This window comes from Schistocerca piceifrons, chromosome 1 (genome assembly GCF_021461385.2).
Source record: "Schistocerca piceifrons isolate TAMUIC-IGC-003096 chromosome 1, iqSchPice1.1, whole genome shotgun sequence".
Classification (NCBI taxonomy): Eukaryota; Metazoa; Arthropoda; class Insecta; order Orthoptera; family Acrididae; genus Schistocerca; species Schistocerca piceifrons.
The window spans coordinates 879,762,180-879,785,937 of NC_060138.1; the positions used below are offsets into that span (position 1 = coordinate 879,762,180).

Here is a 23,758-nt window from a genome sequence, read left to right on the forward strand (position 1 = left end):
GCCCTGGACGTGTGGAATATTTGTGTATAAGGAAGTGGCATCAATGGTTACAAGGATGGTTTTCGGGGGTAACAGATTGGGTAAGGATTCCAGGCATTCGAAAAGTGGTTGGTGTCTTTGATGAAGGATGGGAGACTGCATGTAATGGGTTGAAGGTGTTGATCTACGTAGGCAGAGATACGTTCTGTGGGGGCTTGGTAACCAGCTACAATGGGGCGGCCAGGATGATTGGGTTTGTGAATTTTAGGAAGGAGGTAGAAGGTAGGGGTGCGGGGTGTCGGTGGGGTCAGGAGGTTGATGGAGTCAGGTGAAAGGTTTTGCAGGGGGCCTAAGGTTCTGAGGATTCGAACCTGCGACCGTAGCAGTCGCGCGGTTCCGGACTGCGCGCCTGGAACCACGAGACCACCAAGGAGTAAACAAAACAGTATTTGAACTCTACATTAAGTATTCTTAGATGAGAACCATCTGCATGCAACAGAATAATAGGGTAATATTTGTATTTTCCATACATGTTTCACAACTATTTATTAGGGTAGCATCAGTGGTTGTCTTTGTTGATATTGTTCTACAAGTGTTCTTGCTGAACTGCTGGTGAAGCTACTGTTCTGCTTGTAACACTAAGCACCATTTTCAGGACAAGATAAAAACTACACACACATTCTTCCATCATCTTAACTTGTTCATCATGTTTAAACTAAGGCAAAAAACATCTGACAAGACTCATCTAGCAAAACAAATATTGTCTTTATTTAGTTTAAAACAAATCATCAATGTTTTGGAGATAATACTGCTGAATATTTAGGAGAATCATTTTAAAGGTTGGTTGAAACCTCTTGTTTGTCCAAATAATTTAATATAATTATGGTTTCTTATGTCTCAGAAAAAAAAACTATAGTGTACCCTTCCCCTCTGTATCTTTCCAAGATAAGCAACACAGTAAGCCTGGGTAAAGTAAAATTAAATAATGATTTTGATAGACTGCTGCAATCATTGAATGTGAAATGTTCTTTGTCTTCCTTGTAAAATGTTTTTGGGGGCAATAACAAACAAGATGCAGAAATTTCTTATTCTGGTAATTTAGGACACCCCGTATCAGTCAAGGGAATAATTAAGTATGTCACAAAATTTGAAACAGTAAAGACTCCAAGATATATTTTTAATTCAAACTAACGTGACTCTCCTAGTATACTTCTTGCAATCCTGTTTTAACTCAAGATTCATTGAAATTTACAGAATTCTGAAACTGACTATTTGGTTAAAGACTTACATGCTTCTATCAAATAAATAAAAGTAAAACGTTATAGCTAAGTAGTTATTACAGCTCTTTTTAATCAGTTCTGACTACAAACACTACACGCCCACTGGTAAATCTGATAACTGAAAAGTTAATTTGTTGCAATTAGACTATTGTCACAAAAATGCATCTTCCTAATATGAACATTCTGATTATCACAGACACAGTTTCTGTACCTTCACTGGCCCAGTATCACAAATTATATTCTTTTTGGGATGACTGTTAATGGCTATGAAAGTTGAAACATATTTAATATATTGAAAATGTACTTGGACACAACATTTCTCCAAACTTAGAGTGTAAAATATGTAATTTTATTCGCCTGAGTAAATACACAGTTCCACAGAGCACTTATTTATTGATACACTATCTGATAAATGACAGGAAACAAATTGCGCCATATTATTGAATGTTCTGGACAATCTCCACAATGAATATACAGGATTCACACAAGCAAGCTACAAAAATTTATAATACAATAAAATCACATTATATGCATTTGTCTTTTTGTACAGTATCAACAGTTTAACTGTTTAGACTGTCCTATTATCTTAAAGAACATTTTCACAGAAAATAAGTTTTTTGCTCTCAGAATGTTCACTGTTGATTTCTGAGTCATGCAATAGTATTAACAGTATTATTTACAGTTTATGCACAGAACAATAATCTTACAAAAATAATCTCACTAGGAAACTGCTCTGTTGAACAGAGCTGTACAGCTGATTAAAATACAGCCATTTGTCACAAAAATAAATAGTTATATTTTTTTATGAACAAAACACAGCCTAGATCACATTTTAATTGTACCTATCATTTCAACCAGATTAGGCCATCTTCAGAATTAAAATTCTGGTGGGCGGAAACTACCACTGGTGTCAGCACATTACTTCAATCTACTGCTTATGCATCACATCTGGCAAACTCTGTGGGATTCATGCTGAAGACAGTACTATAGCAGATCACCAACATCCTTTTTCATCACTTCCATCACTGCATTCCATGAAACCATTACAGACTCTGCTTTTTGGCAAACATTCCCCAAGGGGGCACCTATGTCCCCTGCAGAAAGGTTCAGGTTTCTTCGGAGTTCGTTCATTTTGGTTCATGGATTGTGTTATCCATGGCATGTAATTTGATACCTTTGTATAAACTCCAGGACGATTTGCTCTTGCACAGCCATAGCCATTACTTGTTACTCCATACAATGTCCAGCGACCATCTGGTTCCTAAATAGATAGACAATGACAGTATAGAAATATAATTCCTTACATTAATTACCATTTATTAATGGACAACTGATTTTAATTTTTGAAATCAGTACCTGACACATCAGAGGACCACCTGAATCACCAAGGCAGGCATCTCTTCCACCTCTATCAAATCCAGCACAAAACATGTTTTCTGTAACTCTGTAAAGTGGGAGAAGCACTGTTCTTTTCCTGCACTCTGCTGTTGTTATTATAGGAAGCTGTACCTCCTGCAGTGTATCAGCTGCAACAAAAAAATAATAATTTTCTGGGATGTGACTAGTCATAGATATAACTGTGTACTTAAAAATGTGCAAAAAATGTGAGAAGCACATTTTTAATCTTGCCGTAATTTGAAGTATTCCATCATTATCTGTAAGGACTAGGAAGTCTAGCTTGATCTTGTATCTACCTATTTTTCCTATGCACTCATTATTGACTAGATCAAGAAGTTAAAACCCTGATAAATTCCTTTGCACTCTGTCTAAGCAACTCTGATACTAATTCCAATAATTACACTATCCTTTGAGCACTGTAGTCTTTCTGGGAGCCTGTGTACAAAAAGGGTTGTAAAACAAAGTGTGATGGCTAAGGGAAACAAGGGTTAGCAACCTTATCTCTTTTGTCTGCATCAGCTCGACATAAAACACACTTTGTATTCAAAAATTAAACAATATCTATGAAAATAAAACAGTTCTAATCATCTGAATACACAAAAATATTGATTTATTATTACCACTCATTACCAAATGATAACGAAGATATTTATTGATAAGTACACAGAGATTTCAGGTCATAAGTAAAGTACGCAACATATACAAAACTGAGCCAATTCAAGTATGGCATGTATACATAAACAGCTGTACAGATTCTGTTTCAAACTTATTCTTGAGTTCAGTAGTTCTGAAACACTACACATCACAAACTTTTGACCCAAAGTTTGCTGTGTCTCTGTCAATGGGTGGAGCAGTACCGCCATTACCATTATTGACTTTTCATTTCAGTATGCTGTGCTGTGTTTGAGCTATCTGTGCTAGAATGAATGAATATACAGTTCCTGATTTGTGTTCACCCACCACTACTGATGGTGGTCCCCCCCTCCCCCTCCCCTCCTGCCCCAAACACACAGAGGGAGTAGGGAGAGGGGGAGGGAGGGGGAAGGTGGAGGGCAAAGTTTCATTCAACAGAGATCACAAAAGCAGAAGCTGAATTTATTCACGTAGAAGAAGAAGAAAAATAAAAAGAAGGAGAAGACATATTTTTCATTTATTTTGTTTGTGATATACTTACGGAATATTCGGCCATCTTCAAACAATTGCCCCCACCCTATGACTGTGCATAGTCGGCCATCTTTGAGAACTGAGTCGGGCTTTGGCAAGCATATAGGTCGCACATAATCACTGAATGCTACAGGACCCTGCATACGCAGCAGTGTTATGTCATTGATAAAGCCATTGTCAATGTAATTTGGATGCAATATTATATCGGTTATTGGCATTTGCTGCTCATATGGTGATGGAAAACTTGTTCCTCTTCTCAAAGCACCAAGTCGAGCAACCCAGAAGTCGTCAAGTGCACTGCATGACAAGAAAACAATATTATTATACAATAAGCATACAAAACACCTATATCCACATGTGACAATAAGTTTATTTTTTTCCCTTAATATGACGAATGTATTAATGAAATGCAGCACAGAAAAGAAAACATTATACAAGGCATGGAATCACAGTACTGTTTGTGACAGGATAATTACTTCCATGAACACAATTTTGGAAGTGTCTAGCTGTGCCACTGCACTACCAATATTCTGGTGATACAGTTCTCATGTTCACTGCCATGTACAGGTGAACATTACTATGTAGATTGCCATGAATCAATAGGTTGCCTCTGGCTTGCGAGTGGACTGATTTTCGGCCAGAGGGGTCGCAGGTATAGTACAGAGTCTCTGGTAGCAGCATCTGCACTCTAGCTCTCTTGGAGCTGAGCCAGTGAGCAGGAAGGAAGTAGTGTGGTAAGCAAGTGGTCAGGTGTGTCCGGCCTCTGATATGTGGCCTGAGTCATTTAGGCTTCTCCAGGGAGTCCTGAATTTGTCACTGAGCTGGACCACCAGAAACATGGGGCTTTTCTTGGCAGAAGTTGGAAAATAATGAGTTACATGACCAGAACAATGCGACTATATGGAGTCAGTAGACAACAGGTGGCAGCAGGTGGATCATTGCAGGCCAATGGCACATTTTGCTGTTGCCTTCCAGCTACAGGGATGATAGTCGCTGGTCATTGTGGCCGAACGGTTCTAGGCGTTTCATTCTGGAACCGCGTGACCGCTACAGTTGCAGGTTTGAATCCTGCCTTGGGCATGGATGTGTGTGATGTCCTTAGGTTAGTTCGGTTTAAGTAGTTCTAAGTGCTAGGGGACTGATGACCTCAGATGTTAAGTCCCATAGTGCTCAGAGCCATTTGAACCATTCGATGATAGCCAAAACTTGCAGCCGGAAGCAGCCTTCCCACTAGCCTTCATTTAAAAGACTAGGTGAGCAGCTTATGGGATGTTACACAAGAATTTAGTCCTCGTGTGACATACTTCCTAGTGTGGTTTTCATTTCGCACAATTCTCTTTGTGCGTCTCCACCGCTGTGTTTAAGTGATAGCTTGCTAGTGTATGGGGTTTGGGAAGTGAGCCTTTTTGATGGCAAGCTATTACTATTGTGACTGGAACTTACCACATTTGGCTAAGCTCAGTCTCTGTTGGGGAAAATCCCCCTGATGGGTTTATTGGTTATTCATTTACTGTTTTCCCAGTGATGTATATGTACATTAACATTGTGCTGAATTACATATTTAGTGTTTGTTATTGGATGACTTCACACATAGCACTGAAATTTAATTGTTTCCTTCTTAGCACTCATGCAGGAGTTGTTTACTGCTTATAAATAACCTTTTGTTTGCCTCATACAGGGGGAGCTTTCTGTTGCTCATGGACCAGCAACTACACTTTCTGTCATATGTTTTGGGTACTCTCATGGTTGTTGAATTCTTGCTCAAGAGTGGGAGTGTTGATTGAAGTGTGGACATTGTATTTAGTATAAATACTGGCTTTTCTTTCTGAAATGTCAAGAGAAAAATAAATTGCTTGGCTTAGCTTAAAATTTGCACTTTGTGTGTTTTAGAAGCAGCTAATTTGGACATCCTTGCCAGACTATTGTGAGGCGTGCTGGTCGTCAGTGACTTCAGGGCCAGTCTTGCTTACACTTTTCAGCTCCATAGTTGATTGGAAGCTTTAGTACCTGATTTTGAGAAAGCTGTTTTGCTTTCTTAGTGTGTTTTGGTGTTCATTGTTTAATTCAGGGTGTTTAAAGTACTTCTTGTTCTGCTGAAGCCTGGCCGATTGTATATAAATTTTAATTGTGCTCCAGTTTTCCAATTTCATATTTCATGGTTGATTTAAACCTAATCTCTGTTCGGTTTAAAATTTAACTGATCAAACTTAAACAAGAAATTTGCATTTTGGTATTTAAATATTCACTACTCAGTTTGAAGTTTAATTGTCTTTTCCTGTAATCTTAAAGAAAATTACTATGTTGCCTTTTGTCTGCATTTGTTTTAAAGTTGGCTTTTATTATTAATAAATGTTGTTCAAACTGGTAGTCCATTGTGAATTATGTTCAACCTCCCACTCATCCAGTCCTTCCACATTCTATCCTGAAAGTGCTCAGGCACCATGCCTGCTACATAGGTAAGCAAAGATGAATAATAGAGTACTGAAATCTAGAAGGTGGCAAAATGTATGTAGAAACTCAGAATATGGAACTTTCAATAAACTAAGTTTTCTGTCATTTTAAATTATTGTAGTTTTGACACCTTAGCAACAAAATGTAACAGTGATAGTTTTGGGACAAAGCAAGCACCAGCCAGGTTTGGACCAGCTTGACAATCGTGCATAATGCTCAGAAACACCATGATACTATGAGGTATGTCAATACTGCTTTATTGCTGAAAAAAATGAACACACATTCATTCTGACTTAGCATTAAAAAGAACACAACACTTACAAATAAATAGAATGTGATAATTTAAACATTCAAGCAGAAGTATTCTAATACTCCCTCCTCTTTCCTTCCTTCATACCACACCTGCCCCACCTTGCATTGCTCTTCTGATGAAAAATTTAAAATTATGAGGGGGTAGTATAATTATTATCTAAAAAACAGTTGTGGGGACACAAGCTCTATGGACTTCCATCCACAAGAATATCACTGTAAAAACAGTATGTCTGGACCTGGGGCAGCGTGTTCTGAGAGGCCAAGTGCTTAAGTTGCACCTGTCCATATAATGTGTATCAATAAATATCGTGCATGTGAATCGGTAAAATTGAGAGTTATTACACATCATGAACACTGTGTTCATTACCCAAATCCTACATTAGTGACCTTGAGCTTTTTGACAACCATGCCACAACATTCTCGTGTGACACATTGCTCCACCTCACGAGAATCCAGCACCTTATTGACGTGAACCCTACACACACTGACGGTCAGCCAAATACAGTCAATGACAGCAAGTGTTACGAGTGTTTATCTAAAGACTTTTCACCACTATAAGATGGAAATTGCAATACTTCTGTGTTTAATACCCACACAACAATACAACCATTGTCACATCAGCGCAGACATAAGAACTACAATATTGAACTTCTATCAACCACAGTGCCTTTAACAAACACTGAAAATAGTGCTACAAGTGCTTATGTGGACACTGACCTCGTCAAACTACATAACGAAGGGACGATGGCGATCAGTGGTAATAAACAATGGCGCTACCCTGCCGCCCCCACCATTTTCAAGTACAATATTCCAATTTACAAACATTTAGCTAGTACTAATGCTACTTGCAAGTCTCCCTATCAACAGAGTGACTCTACAGTTATTGAGATGTCAGGCATTGGCAAGCTAATTACAGACACCAACCACAGTGACATAACAAATGTTGAATGATCAGTGACAATAAACAAACATGCAGGTCAGTGTATTTGGTGGTCTCAGGGATAGATAATGCCAGTTAACAGTGGTTTTGAACAGAATGTCACATTTCTGCAAACCGCTTTTGTTCTCACATCATGAAGGTGATGTCATGGCAGCTGCTCCACATACCATGGTACACCTCGGGCGCGACGTCATGGTCCTGCTGGCCGCATCACACCCCATTCCCCAGCTTGCATTGGGATACACTGATGCCTGCTGGTATGGATGCACGACATGACCATTTTACCATAACCACACATCAACAGCTACCACAATGTCACAAAAGATGCATCAACAGCACTAAGACCACAAGATGGATATCAGAATTACAACCTGACTGTTACAACACCTGCACTGACAATGAAGGTTGTCAAGTTTGAGCCAAACATCACTGCCACACCTACAGTGAACCCCAAAGCATGTGGGATGACGACCTACCACAAATTTATCCAGTCTATGATGATTACACGACATGCCACCAATCCTATGGGCACACCACATGGACCTCCAATATTGCGATGGCCTCTAACCAAGAATGACTTCACCCCACCTACTGCGATGCGCATTACGACCAAGGGGTGCGATGTTGTTAACATGGACTTACTTGCTACACCACTCATACCGTGTGCTACATTTCATTACACTGACACCACCACAGCAACCGTGATGCGACTAACAGAACAGTTGGCACAGTGGACACATGGACAAACACCACCAGAAAACTGTGATATCCAACAGAAATACGAGGGCGGTTTAGAAAGTAACCTCCGATTGGTCACAGTGCGGGTTGTGGGGGGAGTAGCGACGCCATCTGTGCGTTCACGCACTCAACAGGTCAGTCGGCATCAAGCCGTGGTCGAGTGAACGTCGTACTTGCGCTAGTTTAGTTTTTATGGCAGTTTGAAATGTGTGCTGCAATAGAAAACCCCGCCAAATGTGAAGTGCGTGCTGTCATAAGGTTTTTTACAGCCAAAGGATGTTCTGCAGCAGCTATTCATTGTGAGCTTTGTGCCGTGTATGGACCAAGAGTTATGAGTGAAGGAGTTGTCCGTGAATGGGTACGTTTATTTAAAAGTGGACGAGAAAACGTTCATGATGAAGAGAGGAGTGGTAGACCATCATTGGTGACTGACGAACTTGTTCAGACAGTTGATGCAAAAGTTCGTGAAAATCGATGTTTCTCAATGTCGGAGTTGTCTACTGGTTTTCCACAGATTTCTAAGACTCTCTTGTACGAGATAGTGACAGCAAGATTGGGTTACCGTAAGTTCTGTGCATGATGGGTGCCCAAAATTCTTACCGACCACCACAAAACTCAAAGAATGGCCTCTGCATTAGACTTTCTGTCATGTTATGAGGACGAAGGAGAACCATTGTTAAACAGAATCGTGACCGGTGACGAAACCTGGATTAAGTACGTGAACCCTGAGACAAAAGAACAATCAAAGATGTGGGCACATTCAAATTCGCCTACCAAACCAAGAAAAGCCTCGCAAGATTTTTCTGCCAGAAAACTGATGGCAACGGTGTTTTGGGATGCCAAAGGGGTGTTGTTGGTTGAATTCATGGAACGTGGTACGACCATTAATCAAGACGTGTACTGTGAAACAATAAAAAAGTTACGACGGGCTATACAGAACAAACGCCGTGGTATGCTGACTTCCGGTATCGTTTATTTGCACGATAACGCCCGTCCTCACTCTGCTCGCAGAACAACGGCCCTTCTTGAGTCCTTCAAGTGGGACGTTATCAACCATCCACCTTACAGCCCAGACCTGGCGCCAAGTGATTATCACCTCTTCATGCATTTGAAGAAATGGCTCGGCTCACAGCGGTTTGATGATGACGAAGAGCTCAAAGATGCGGTCACAGGCTGGCTCCAGGCACAAGCGGGTGATTTTTATGCAGAAGGAATTTCAAAGCTTCTGAAGAGATACGATAAGTGCCTGAATCGCTATGGAGACTATGTAGAAAAATAGTGCAAAGATGTAGTTGTAAGATGTATATATTAAAATATTTTTATTTAACTTGGTGTATTTTTTTAAATCAACCGGAGGTTACTTTCTGAACGGCCCTCATATATTTCTCCATAGTTTACTGATGCCTCTCTATGTCACATTGGTGACAGCATAGAAATATCAGCCATGCTGCGACACTCGCATGATGTCACCGCCCGGCCAGTCATGCCACACACCGGATCGCAGATCCAACTGGAATATCACACCATACCATGCCGACAGGTACAACAAACACTTACCATACCTCATTAGGCCACCACAGTTGAGCAATGTCATGCAACTATTGCACCGTGACAACTCAGTGGGACCAACAAAAAATGACCACCACAGCAACCACCTAGCATCTGTCAAACTCCACCTGCTTCCCATGTACACAGACTAACCACAAGTGTCATTTGCTTCTTGCAAATGTATGATGAGGACAGCAGGGATCGAGGATGACCAGAGGCAGCTGTTAATATTTCTCAGCTATCTCAGTGAACAAGCGGATCTTGTCAGCAATCTACTGCTAAATACTCTGACTACGCACAAGTATGAGATGGTGAAGTCACTAATATTACAATGATTATCACACATGCGGGAGCAAGAACTGCACATTGCCAAAAATGAGACGATGCTGGGCAATGACACACCATTGGTCTTATAGCACAAACTGCACCTGAAAATTAATAACAACCTTACTACGAGACTGCACCCTATGGTCGTTACGGTTATTCAAGCTCCCAGAGCAAATACAGACAACATTTCTAGTACATGCGAACACACCACTGGAAATGTGCCTGTAACTGTCTGATAGGATGCTGGTGCTTGCAAGTCACCAGACACTAATCAGTGACAGGACACCTATCTACGACTGCCACGACAGCAATGGATATGGTGCACAACAGACAAGAAAGGCAGCAGCGGCAGACAACGCAAAACACTGCGTGCAGACCCCAGGCAACCTCCTCCTCCCCCTCGCAACTGGATCCTAGGTTCCTTGCAGGCCGCGACCACTGCTACACCACAACAACCACTGTGCACAGACCCAGCTCCTGCAGGAAATAAATAAACAAGGGAGACATCTGATGCCTAGGCCACAACAACACAGCTCAGCCAAAACAAAACAACAAGTGGCTTCTACTGGTTTCACGCATGTTTCGGCGCCGACGCACACCACTGCCAACAGCCATGCAGCTACCCACACTACACTGGTGGACTGCCTTAGGTGCACCAGCCCACCTCCCTACAACAAGTCACCTTTCTATTGGAGATACCAAAACACATAACACATGGGCAGACGGCGAGCGACTGTTTGTTTATGACCGCCAGCTACACCTGTACCTGCTGGTCGATACAGGCAAGGAAATCAGCACGCTACCCACACATCTCACCACAGGAGGTTACAAGCCCTCAACCATACAGCTCTGAGTGGCAAATGATTAAATAATACTGGTAATGGGGACAATTAAAATTAATTGTTGGTAAGGCGGGTACCAGGTTGAGATTCATTGGGAGAGTCCTTAGAAAATGTAGTCCATCAACAAAGGAGGTGGCTTACAAAACACTCGTTCGACCTATACTTGAGTATTGCTCATCAGTGTGGGATCCGTACCAGATTGGGTTGACAGAGAAGATAGAGAAGATCCAAAGAAGAGCGGCGCGTTTCATCACAGGGTTATTTGGTAACCGTGATAGCGTTACGGAGATGTCTAACAAACTCAAGTGGCAGACTCTGCAAGAGAGGCGCTCTGCATCACGGTGTAGCTTGCTCGCCAGGTTTCGAGAGGATGCCTTTCTGGATGAGGTATCGAATATATTGCTTCCCCCTACTTATACCTCCCGAGGAGATCACGAATGTAAAATTAGAGAGATTAGAGCGTGCACAGAGGCTTTCAGACAGTCGTTCTTCCCGTGAACCATACGCGACTGGAACAGGAAAGGGAGGTAATGACAGTGGCACGTAAAGTGCCCTCCGCCACACACCGTTGGGTGGCTTGCGGAGTATAAATGTAGATGTAGATGTAGATGTAGATGCTACGCCTAGACAACTGCATCCATGCCCTTCCTTTGTGGCCAAAACAGTGGAACCGGTGCTTGGAGTGGATTTCCTCCATCATTACCACCTCATCCAGGATCTCAGCAGAGCTCTGTTGTTACAAGGTGATGGACTACATCCTGTAGGGGGCATCTGCAGTGACAGTCTGCTGTCCACCACAGACCTCTCCCTCCACCGATAGATATGGAGACCCCAGTGGATCTTGCATTACAATGTGCAACAGTGTGTGAAGAACACCATGAAAAGATCACAGCCTATGTGAACTTCTGTAAAGAGAACAACAAAACATGTACAGAAAACGTGCAGCTACGCATCTGCTATCACGAACTGGACAGCCAGCAACAACGAATCTGGCAGCAACTAAAGATGGCCCGGCGCACCCGAGAGCCACAGGTTAACTGTACAACCACTAGCATGGAGACACAAGTTAGTACAGTGCTTATTATAGTTGGTTATGCAACTCTTATGAGTGGGTTTAACAGAGGCAGTGTCTACACTCTCTCAAGCAGGTCGAATAGTGACTGTTTCTGCTCTTGCAAGCAGGTTACCCACCGACAAGGCTACCACCCCTGTGGAGAGATCAGACAACAGGATTCCACCACCTGGACCACCCCTGCCAAACAAAACAGTTAGCATAGTTATGGATGGCACCATCCACAGAATTAATACAACTCTAGGACTGCCCGTACACCACTACCCCCACTGCCTAGCCCCCCCATAAACTCAAGGTGGCCAAGGCAGACATTGAAGAATTCCTCTAGGATAGTATAATCAGACCTTTGGCCAGTACACGGGCATCACCTATCACAATACGGCCAAAGAATGATGGTACATGGCGCCTCTGTGGCAACTACGGGTACTGGACTGTGAAAGAGCATACTCCCAAATACCTACGGCCATGAAGGACACTCACAAAACGGCCATTATCATCCATTTGGTTTATATGTATTCTTATTCATGCAGTTTGCATTGGAAAATGCTGCACAGACATGGCAAAGATTCATTGTTGGTTTGTTTTTCAGTGTGCCACACTGTTACAGTTATTTGGACAACGTAATAATATTCTCAAAATCCACAGAGAAATACGAGCGACACCTTCGTGGAGTACAAGACAAGCTATCACAACACAGGGTGGACATTAATGCTGACAAATATAGACTGCAACAGCCTTGGATCATGTTTGTTGGCCACTTAGTCAACACAACAGGCATACAGTCAACACAGGACAAAACTGTGTGGATTACTAACAGTCCCTTCCCACAAATTACCAAGAACTACATAAATTTCTTGGTGTGGTCAATTTCTACTGACAACACTTACCCCATGCAGCTGAAACTCTACTTCCCATTGCAGAAGCTCCACGGGGGAAAAATAAATTGGGGAAGACAAAGCTAACATGGACAGCCGAGATGCAAACTGCATTCGACAACATTAAAGATCAACTAGCACCATCTCTCTCACACTACCTTCACCGGATGCTCATCTTACCATTACATCAGACATGAGCAACTGAGCGATAGGCACTGTATTACAGCAGAAAGTACCAGAGATGACACAACCTCTCCATTTTTTCTTGAGGAAACTGACAGACTCTCAAAGGAAGTGGTCGACCTTTGACCATGAACTACCGGCCATGTATGAAGCGGTGCACTACTTGCACGATGGTATTAAAGGGAGACCACTACCTGTCTATATAGACCATCGACCATTAGCTGATGCAGTAAAGAATCCACCCCCAATGTCACACCATATAGGTTTAGGCACTTGGACCACATCTCACAGTTCACAACAGGCATTCGCCACATGTGCAGAGTGGATGATATGGTTACAGACTACCTGTTCCGCATAGCAGCCATGACCACTCAACTGGATTTCAATAACCTTGCAGATGCCCAGGCAGCAGATGTGGACCTGGAACGATTATTGTCAGGTGGCAACACTGGATTACAACTATGACAAGACCCAGTGCCCGGAACCAACAAACTAGTTTGGTGCGACATGTCATTGGGGAGGCAAAGACCTTTCATCCCTGCCAACTGTCACTGAACAATATTTAACTTTCTGCATAACTTAGCTCACCCCGGAGTCTGCCCCCTTACGAAACTACTTTTGGAGCATTATGTGTGACTGAATATGAAGAGGGATTAAGTCACATGGACACGAGTATGCATTTATTGCCACAGAGTGAAGACAGGACAACACAACTAGCCACCGTTAGGGAGCTTCCCTGTCCTGAAGGGCTGTTTTTGCCCTGCACATATAGATTTAGTGGGGCCACTACCTCAATCTAACTGATTTCATTATATCCTATCAGTCATCAACTGAACGTCCAGTGCATGGAGGCTGCACCACTCAGGGACATATCAACGGAGGCAGTGGTGAGATCATTCGTCGACCTATGGACAGCAAGATTTGGCTGCTCTGAGTCACTAACAACCGATCAGGGTAAACAATTCAAATCGAACTGGTTTACGGAACTGTGCCACCTCTGCAGCTGCCACCAATTCCATACCACAGCCTACCATCCACAGTCAAATGGCCTAGTGGAACAGTGGCACCATACGCTGAAAACAGCACTGGTGTGCCACAATAACAAATGGTCAGAGGCTCTACCCTGGGTGCAGCTGGGTATCGGAACGACCCACAATGAGGACCTCAATATCTCACTAGCGGAGGTTCTCTACAGCAAAGTGATTAGCCTCCCTGCACAATTTGTCACCCAGACAATGGACAAAAGCAATGAGGACCTCCTAGACCTCTTACGACGGGTCAGAGAATGGATATGCAGCATCAGAGTCCCACCACTGTTGCACCACACAACACCCACTGTATTTGTGCATAAAAACCTACAGACTTGCATTCACATAATGCCATGAAGTCAGCATTGCATCCAGTGTACAGTGGACCATATGAAGTAATAAGATGGGGACCCAACACATTTGAAATCACGCTAGCCGACAAACCCACTACTGTGTCCATCAATAGACTGAAGCCAGCATGGACTTTGGCAAAGATGCCAGGGAACAATACCACCCCTTTGACATCATGCCACAAGACAACCCCTTTTTCAGTCACAGTCAATGTCAAGCACTACCATCCAGAAGGTATCACAGTGTCTCTACATGACACTACGATCGTGGTATCTGTCACGTATGAAAACTATCAGGTTGGCAACAGCATGGTGTTGCAATCGTTTTACTACTCCACACTGATACCACAATCAGTCAATATAGCTGCACTGTTACCTACACTATCCAGGGACGACATCCTGCATGTGTCAGCCCCAGACCCAGACACAGGATCAGCCTACACCGCCACTACAGGATCACGTACAACCACCAGCAGACGACCCAACGATGACACCTCCAGTACCACCTACTCAGTCAGCACCAACATCATGAACATGCAGACTGCTGCGCCACCCAAAACATCTAGATGAGTACTAACTAGACAGCATCTCCAGAGATGACCTACACCACACCGCAACACTGCTTCAGCACTCCATGCCGGGGGTGTCCCATGGGGACAAGCTCTATGGGCTTGCTGCAAAAACAGTATCTCTGGACCAGGTAGTATGTTCTGAGATGCCGAGTGTTTAATTTGTACGTGTCTGTAAAATGTGTATAAATAAATATAGTGTATGTGAATCGGTAACGGTGACAGTCATTGCACATCATGAACATTGTGTTCATAATCCAAATCCTACAAAATTATATTATTATGTTTTGTTTGTTTGGATGATTGCATCTGCAGTTTTGGAACTGTTCTGAATAACCCTAACCACAGCAATATAGCAGGATGCTAAGAAGCCAAAACAAAATGGCTCAACTGATTGATAAATGGTGTATTGCGTGGCAATTCATTTTTTGCATTCAATATATAATCCATGGCAAGTTTGTGAAAATGTACAGCAACAATGCCACATAATCTGACACAGTGGTTAAGTGGTGCAAACACTTCCAGTGTGACCATAAAGTCTGAGTGATGATGGGTGAAATGAAAGCCTCACTCTCTCTAAAGAACTGGGAATCACAAGAAATTGGAGGCCCTGTTACTTGAAGACCAGCATATGAAAAAGCAACAGTAGAAAAAGTGAAGACCAGCCATGGATTAGTTTTCAACATCTACAGTGATAAAGGTCACTGTCTGCAAGAGTCCACGATTCCTCACAATCATTCCAATAGCCTGCTGAACTGAGGCAGCAAGAAAAATGATGCAGCATCTCAGGGCAATACAGGCGACTTCTTTAGACACCTTGATTTGATTTTATGTAAGAGACAAAACAACAGCCATTTTAAACCCCTGTTGCCAACACATAACCTTAGTTTATTGTGTGGTTTCTCTCCCTGTCATTCTAATAAAGAGAATCAGTACCCTTGAAACTAGTAGGAGACCCTTTACTAGGTCTTTGTTAGTCAGAAGTATGACCCCATTGCTCACAACTTCCTTTGATTCCCGCCACAGTGTTTCAAGCAGGAAAACATATTCAACGTTAGTATTATGATTGTCATTTTGCCCGTTAAAGTCCATGATACTTATTTTTAACAATTTATGAAGAAACAGACACTAGTAACAATCTTGAAGCTGTACTAAACATATGAAATTTATTAACAATTGTGGGATCTGACATTAGCTGCATTAAGTATGAAGATATTACTTGTTGGTCACCCATGAAAATTTGTGCCAGACCAGGACTCAAATCTGGATTTCACCCTTTGAGTTGGTTCTGGAAGTGTGTTCAGGTAGCTGAAATGGCTAAGCCAACAGATTGAAGATAATCCCTGTGGAAGGTACTGCCCTTGGCCATATGTGAAAACTTGTGAGGAGTGAGGCACACTGGGATGGCTCCTAAGTGCTTGCAAGTACAAAGGGAAGCTGACTGACTGGCAGAAGGCATTTTAATCAATAAGGAACTACATCACATCTTACAAAATGAGTCAACTTCACCAAACTTATCTTCAATATTTTCAATAAAAAAGAACAATTCAGTAGTGGCAAAAGTCTCGCCATCTGTCCTGGAAAAAAGTAAGTAATGGGGAAGGATTACACCCCAATCCAGTGGGTGCGTCATCTATATCCAACAATATTTTGTGACAATATTAAATTTAGCACTAACAAATAAAATCACCACTCCTCACTCTTACAATGAGCACACACAGGGAACTGTCCCCTCGAAGGAATACACTGCTTACTATAAGGCACCACTGGAAATAGTGGACATTACAATATTATGGCAGTCCAAGAGCCTGTACTTATCTACATTGCCAGTCACCCATCCAATATCAACACAAGCAGAATATGATGGGCTGATGCTTTTTGGCTGTTTGAGACAATCCCATTAAATATGGACCAAATAATATTTGGAGCAGGACCATCGACTTGCTCTTTGAGTGGAAACTATTGTGGAAGGAGAGTGAGGCAAAAAATCAGAAAAATGCCATTAACAGGGATTACAAAGCTGTAACTGATTCAGCTTGCTGAGCTTGACACAGGCAAAGGCAAGTAGTGGTGTGATGTCACTGCACTAAAATTGTTAATAGTGTCAACACACATTGGCTTAGTGGAAGGCAAGGCTGCCTGGGTCACCCCATGGTGCACTGGAGGCTGTTTTCCATGCAGGCCTAACTCTGCCATCTGCCAATGGTTGAATATCCATTCTTTGCCACTGATATAAGTTCATGTGATTCCACAATCCCAGCAACTTCAGCTACAGAATGGTCCGACAATGTTATGCCCTAGTTTGGACCTCAGGGCCAGCTGTTCATGGGACAATGATGTCCCTAATTAGTGAGTCTGTGCATGAGGTAGTGTACTAGGAACACCTCAAACTGACAGTTGTGAGAGATCTTGCAGGTCATCCATCCCCATCACATGCAATTGCTCAGGGCACTTGTGGTGTTGGTTAAATCATATCCATACCACCACCACCACCACATGCATTTGATGACCAAAATACTGCATGAGCAACTGATATGGATCCTCAAAGTTACATCAATATCTACACTCCACAAGCCACCTTATGGTTTGTGGAGGAGTGTACTTTGTATGCCAGTGTGACTTCTTCCTTTCGCTATTCCAGCCACAAATGGTTCATGGGGAAAAAGGATTGCTGGCAAGCCTCTGTGTGGGCTCAAAACTGGCTGATTTTATCTTCATAGTTTTTTCATGAGGTACACATTGGTGTACCAGTATACTAGTTAACTTTCCTAGGAACATATGTTCTTGGAACTTTAGAAGTAGAAAATACAGTAATTCAGAATGCAGCACCTGCAGTGTCTGCCACTGGAGGTAGCTGAGCATCGCTGTGACACTTTTCCACTTACTAAATGAATCTGGAATGAAACATGCTGCCCTTCTTAGGATCTTTTCTATTTTCTCTAACAATCTTATCTGATATGGATCCTAGACTGATGAGTAATATTCGAGTATTGGCTGAACGAGTGTTTTGTACAGTTCCTTTGTTTATCATCTACATTTCCTGAGAATTCTTCCAATTAATCTCAGTCTGGCATTTGCCTTCCCTGCAATAAATTTTATCTCACTGTTCCACTTTAAATCACTTTGTAAAAATACTCCTAGGTATTATGTGGAAGCAGCTGCTTCCAGTGATTGTTCTGCAATAGTGTGATCATAAAATAATGGGTCTTCTGTCAATGTGGTCACAATATGTTACATTTGTTCCTGTTGAGGGACAATTGCCACTACATGTACCAAGCATCAATCCTTTGCAGGTCTTCCTGCATTTTTCTACAGTTTCCTAACACTGCATCTCCTCCGTATACAACAGCATAATCTGTGAAAAGCCTTATGAAAGTCCTGATGACCTCCTTGCACAACCTACTACATCATTTAGTTACATTGTGAGAAGTAGTGGTCCTTTCTCTTGGGAAACACCCAAAATTACTTTTATGTCTGAAGACTGCTCTCCATTCCGAATGACATGCTGTGTTCTGCTTGCTAGATACTATTCAGCCCAATCACCCAGTTGGTCTGATAATCCATATGCTTCTATTTTGTTTATTAGGATCCAGTGCAGAACAGAATCTTACACCTTCTGGAATCAAGGAACACAACATCTACTTGGCTGCCTACATCTGCTACTTTCTGGGTCTCATGGGTGAACTGAGTGAGCTAGGTTTCATGTGATCCTTGTTTTCAGAATCCATGTTTATTCCTATAAAGTAGATTCAAGTTAAGTTTCTCAGACTCAGTAGAGGGCTTCAATCCTGCACATTGTCATACAACCATGCACAGCTGGACATTAATAAGGCAGTCTCATTAACTTTATCAACGATACATTTTATCCGTCGCTGGAGCAAGAACTAGAGAAAGTAATTCTCCCACCTTCCTGTTGACTCTGTGATGCTAGCAAAGTGTAGGGGGCAGTGGGGAAAAGGGCTTTTCTGCAGGTAGTATGACAGTAAAAATGATGGAGAGTATTAAGAAAAAGTTGTTTCATTAAAGCACTGGCAGGGGACGTGATCCCGTCTCCAGAAACTTAACCTCTGCTGGAAGAAGACTGCTTTTCCTCTCACGAAAGACATAATGTTTATTTATTTATTGCTCCAAGAATCAGTTTTGTACATACATTGTACATGTGATATAGGACAGTGGTAAATCTAGTTAGTTTACAGTACAGCAGTCATTTTGACTACATTGTTGACATAATAAAAATGCATAATAATGCAGGTTGCTGTACTACATTGCATCTACATGTGATAGTAGTAGTTATTAAGTGAGATGACATGACAAGCACAATGTAAACTATTTTATGAATTGACAATTAGTGAAATTTGGTAAATGAGGTTCACTTATTATGATGTTCCATACACTCAGACAAAGAATAGAAGCAGTGGTCAAGCAAAACTGTTTTAACTTTATTTTAAATGCATTTAATGTTGGTATGCATTTTAGGTAAGAAGGTATATGGTTATATAACATAGCTCCAGAATGACACACTCCTCTTTTGCACAAGTTTGTATTTACTGTGTAGGTTCATCTTCTGTCTAGTTTCGTGTGTGTGTGTGTGTGTGTGTGTGTGTGTGTGTGTGTGTGTGTGTGTGTGTGTGTGTGTGTAGTGAGGATTCTAACAGCATACACTAGTGAATTCAGTCTCTCATTTAAATTGTTTAGGTGTACTTCCCACTTCAGATCTGCCTGAACATGTACACCTAAAAATTTTGTATGACTGACCTTCAACACATTTTTCCTTCGATAGCGAAAACAGGGTTTGTGGGATGAAGGTTTTGTGTGGTATGAAAGTTAACTGCTACAGTTTTTTTCAGAATTTATGATGTGCCTATTGGTCTTGAAACCAGTATGTTAAGGTAGGCGTAACTGATACTGCAGCCTCCTGCAGATTTTCCTCATTCTATGATTTAATTAGAGTATTAGTGTCATCTGCAAACAGTACAGTGGTTCCATCGTGTAGTTTACTAGCCAAGTCATTTACATACAGCAGAAATAGGACAGGTCCTAGAACTGATCCTTGTGGGACTCCATACTTGATTTTTCTGCTCGTCACTGTAAGAGCTAGAAATTGTTCATGTTCCACTATCATTGTGATTTATTTCTATAATCTGCTGATGATTACTTTTCAGACTAGCCTCTAATTCCATAATTACTTACACTACTGGCCATTAAAATTGCTACACCAAGAAGAAATGCAGATGATAAACGGGTATTCATTGGACTAATACCTTATACTAGAACTGAGATGTGATTACATTTTCACACAATTTGGGTGCATAGATCCTGAGAAATCAGTACCCAGGACCTCTGGCCATAACAACAGCCTTAATACACCTGGGCATTGAGTCACACAGAGCTTGGATGGCGTGTACAGGTACAGCTACACATGCAGCTTCAATATGATACCACAGTTCATCAAGAGTAGTGACTGGCATATTGTGATAAGCCAGTTGCTCGGCCACCATTGGGCAGACGTTTTCAATTGGTGAGAGATCTGAAGAATGTGCTGGCAGGGCAGCAGTCGAACATTTTCTGTATCCAGAAAGGTCCGTACAGGACCTGCAACATGTGGTCATGCATTATCCTGCTGAAATGTAGGGTTTTTCAGGGATTGAATGAAGGGTAGAGCCACAGGTCGTAACACATCTGAAATGTAATGTCCACTGTTCAAAGTACCGTCAATGCGAACAAGAGGTGACCGAGACGTGTAACCAATGGCACCCCATACCATCACGCCAGGTGATATACCAGTATGGTGATAACAAATACGTGATTCCAATGTGCATTCACTGCGATGTCGCCAAACACAGATGCGACCATCATGATGCTGTAAACAGAACCTGGATTCATCCGAAAAAATGATGTTTTACCATTCGTGCACCCAGGTTCATCATTGAGTACACCATTGCAGGTGCTCCTGTCTGTGATGCAGCGTCAAAGGTAACTGCAGCCATGGTCTCCGAGCTGATTGTCCATGCTGCTGCAAACGTTGTTGAACAGTTCGTGCAGATGGTTGTCGTCTTGCAAACATCCCCATCTGTTGACTCAGGGATCAAGACGTGGCTGCACGATTGGTTACAGCCATGCGGATAAGATGCCTGTCATCTCAACTGCTAGTGATACGAGGCCTCCTGAACCCACCGATTCCATATCCTACTAACAGTCATTGGATCTCGACCAACGCGAGCAGAAATGTCGCGATACTATAAACCGCAATCGTGATAAGCTACAATCCGACTTTTACCAAAGTCGGAAACGTGATGGTACGCTTTTCTCCTCCTTACATGAGGCATCACAACAATGTTTCACCAGGCAACTGCTGTTTGTGTATGAGGAATCGGCTGGAAATTTTCCCCGTGCCAGCACGTTGTAGGTGTCGCCAGCGGCACCAACCTTGTGTGAGTGCTGTGAAAAGCTAATCATTTGCATGTCACAGCATCTTCTTCCTGTCAGTTAAATTTCATGTCTGTAGCATGTCATCTTTGTGGTGTAGCAATTTTGATGGCCAGTAGTGTAATTTACACAAGAGAATGCCATGATCAACTACATCGAAGGCGTTACTTAGATCTAGAAATATCCCATATTATGTTTATCATCCACTGCTTTTAATACTTCATTTAAGAAGGCAAAAATTGCTGACGGAGTTGACTTTTCAGCTCTGAACCCATGTTGGGAGTCACTTATCAGCCTCTCTTTATTTAGGAAAACTATTAATCTTCTAAGGAACATTTTTTTCCGTAATTTTTCTGAAGCCTGACAAAACAAACTGGTCTATAATTAGCAATATCACTTTTTGCACCCTTCTTATGCAAAGATGTTACTTTTGCAGTTTTTAGATTATTTGGAAATACGCCACTCTCAAAAGATGAATTTATTATGTCTGTTAGTGGTTCCACAATAAATGTTGCACTAGCCGTGATAATAGCATCCGGCATTTCATCAACACCCACTGAATATTAATTAGGTAATTCTTTTTTTTTGACAGTTCCTCAGGGGTTGCTAGATACAGGAATAATGTGTTTGAATGAATTTTTCCATCTGAGTGATGAGTTGCTGTTTGTGATGGTGTGTATTCATTAACTGCTGTGGTATGTTTGAGAAATAATTGCTGAAAGCACTAGCAACATGTTTGGGGTCAGTTAGTTAATTTTTTATTCATAATCAGCTCTATATTATTGTGATTATCTGGCCTGGTACCCACTTCTTTCCTTATAGTTTGCCAGGTTGCTTTAGTTTTATTCTTGGAATCACACAATATTTTGTCATTTTCTAGTTTTTTTGCTTTTGAAATAACTCATGTTGGTATTCTTTTGTATCTTTTGAAATATGCAATAAAGTCAGGACTGGTATTATGCTTGGAGTACTCATACAATCTCCTTCTATTTTGAAATGATGTCCTTATCCATTTTGTAATTCATTTGTTTGTTTTTTGAGTAGAGTTCAAAACAGTTGTTTTTTTGGGAAAAGCCATTTTAAAAAAAAATGTTTGAACGTAGCCATAAATTTATATTTCTCACTGGTCTTATTACAGTCATATACATCTTTCCAACTTTCATGCTCTAAGAGAGAACAAAAATATTCCATATGTTTTACACTGAAATTCCTTACAGAATTTGGTGTCCTGAAACGCTTATTGCAAGAATTTGAGCATAGTGATCGCTAAAAACCGTGTTTACAACTTGTGTGTTATAGGCATATTTGCACGTATTTATCAAGATCTGCATCTATTATTGATCAGAGGTAGGTTTTTCTCGAGTTGGTTCAATTACCGTTGGACTGATGTCGAACGATTGTAGTAAATTTATAATGTCATCTCTGAATTTATTGGATTTTGAGAAATCAGTATTAAAGTCACCACATGTAATTATATTTTTCTTGGGAGAGTGAATTTCTTCCAAGAGTTCCTCCATGTGATTGTAAAACACTTTTTTGGTCTCCATCTTGTGACCTGTATACACAAATAATAACTGTATTTTGCCTTGCTAGTTGAGTAATAGAGAGTTCTATATCTTTTTCACAGGACAGTTTATGGTATTTAGTTACACTATTGAATTCAATCTTTTCTTTAACATATATACAAAGTACCCCCATGACTCGATATTTTCCTACAAACCATCCTTGCAAGTTTGAACTGAGGAAGGTATGTTTGCTCTAACATATCTTGTTTGACCCAGTGTTCTGTAAAGCATAGTACAGAAATATCATTTAGATCATTTAATATTATTTCTATTTCATTTAGTTTATTTGGGAGCGACTGAACATTTTGATGCAGTAATTTAAAATTAGGGACAGGGAGGGAATCATTTCTTGCTTGACCACTTAGCTCACTATTTGAGCTAGTGTACTTAGTGGTAAAAAATACTCATGTTTTCCAGGGATGGTATTCATGGTGTTTGCCGTGTGGCTTGCTGGTTCATCGTTTGTGGGTTCCTGCCTTTCTTTTGTCAAAATGTTCCCAATTTTCACTTTTTTCCCATCCTTTTTTTGGTATGACTTTCATTGGGCTTATTTTTTGTTATAAAATGGTCCCTAACTGTCTGTTTTTTCGTGGGTGGCACTTTCACTTCAAGACTGGCACTTTCTATCTGATTGTCCATTTGTGTATGCTTTTTTCCCGTACTGGTACTTGGTTTTTCGGTTTTCACCATGCACATGAAAGAAGCAAGCCT

General features: G+C 41.4%; 1 protein-coding gene across 2 annotated transcripts in view; it reads right to left on the bottom strand.

Annotated features, from left to right (window-relative positions):
- Nucleotides 1–1,670: 1,670 nt before the first annotated feature.
- The window catches only part of LOC124716494 (serine protease nudel-like), a 70,659-nt gene continuing 48,571 nt past the window's right edge, over nt 1,671–23,758 (bottom strand). For both annotated transcript variants that reach the window (XM_047243178.1, XM_047243179.1), the window contains exons 8-10: nt 3,832–4,118; nt 2,616–2,785; nt 1,671–2,520 (exon numbers count right to left, since the gene is read on the bottom strand). In XM_047243178.1, coding sequence (XP_047099134.1) covers nt 2,254–2,520; nt 2,616–2,785; nt 3,832–4,118 — 724 coding nt within the window. In that variant the 3' untranslated portion in view covers nt 1,671–2,253. The remainder of the gene's footprint in view (nt 2,521–2,615; nt 2,786–3,831; nt 4,119–23,758) is intronic.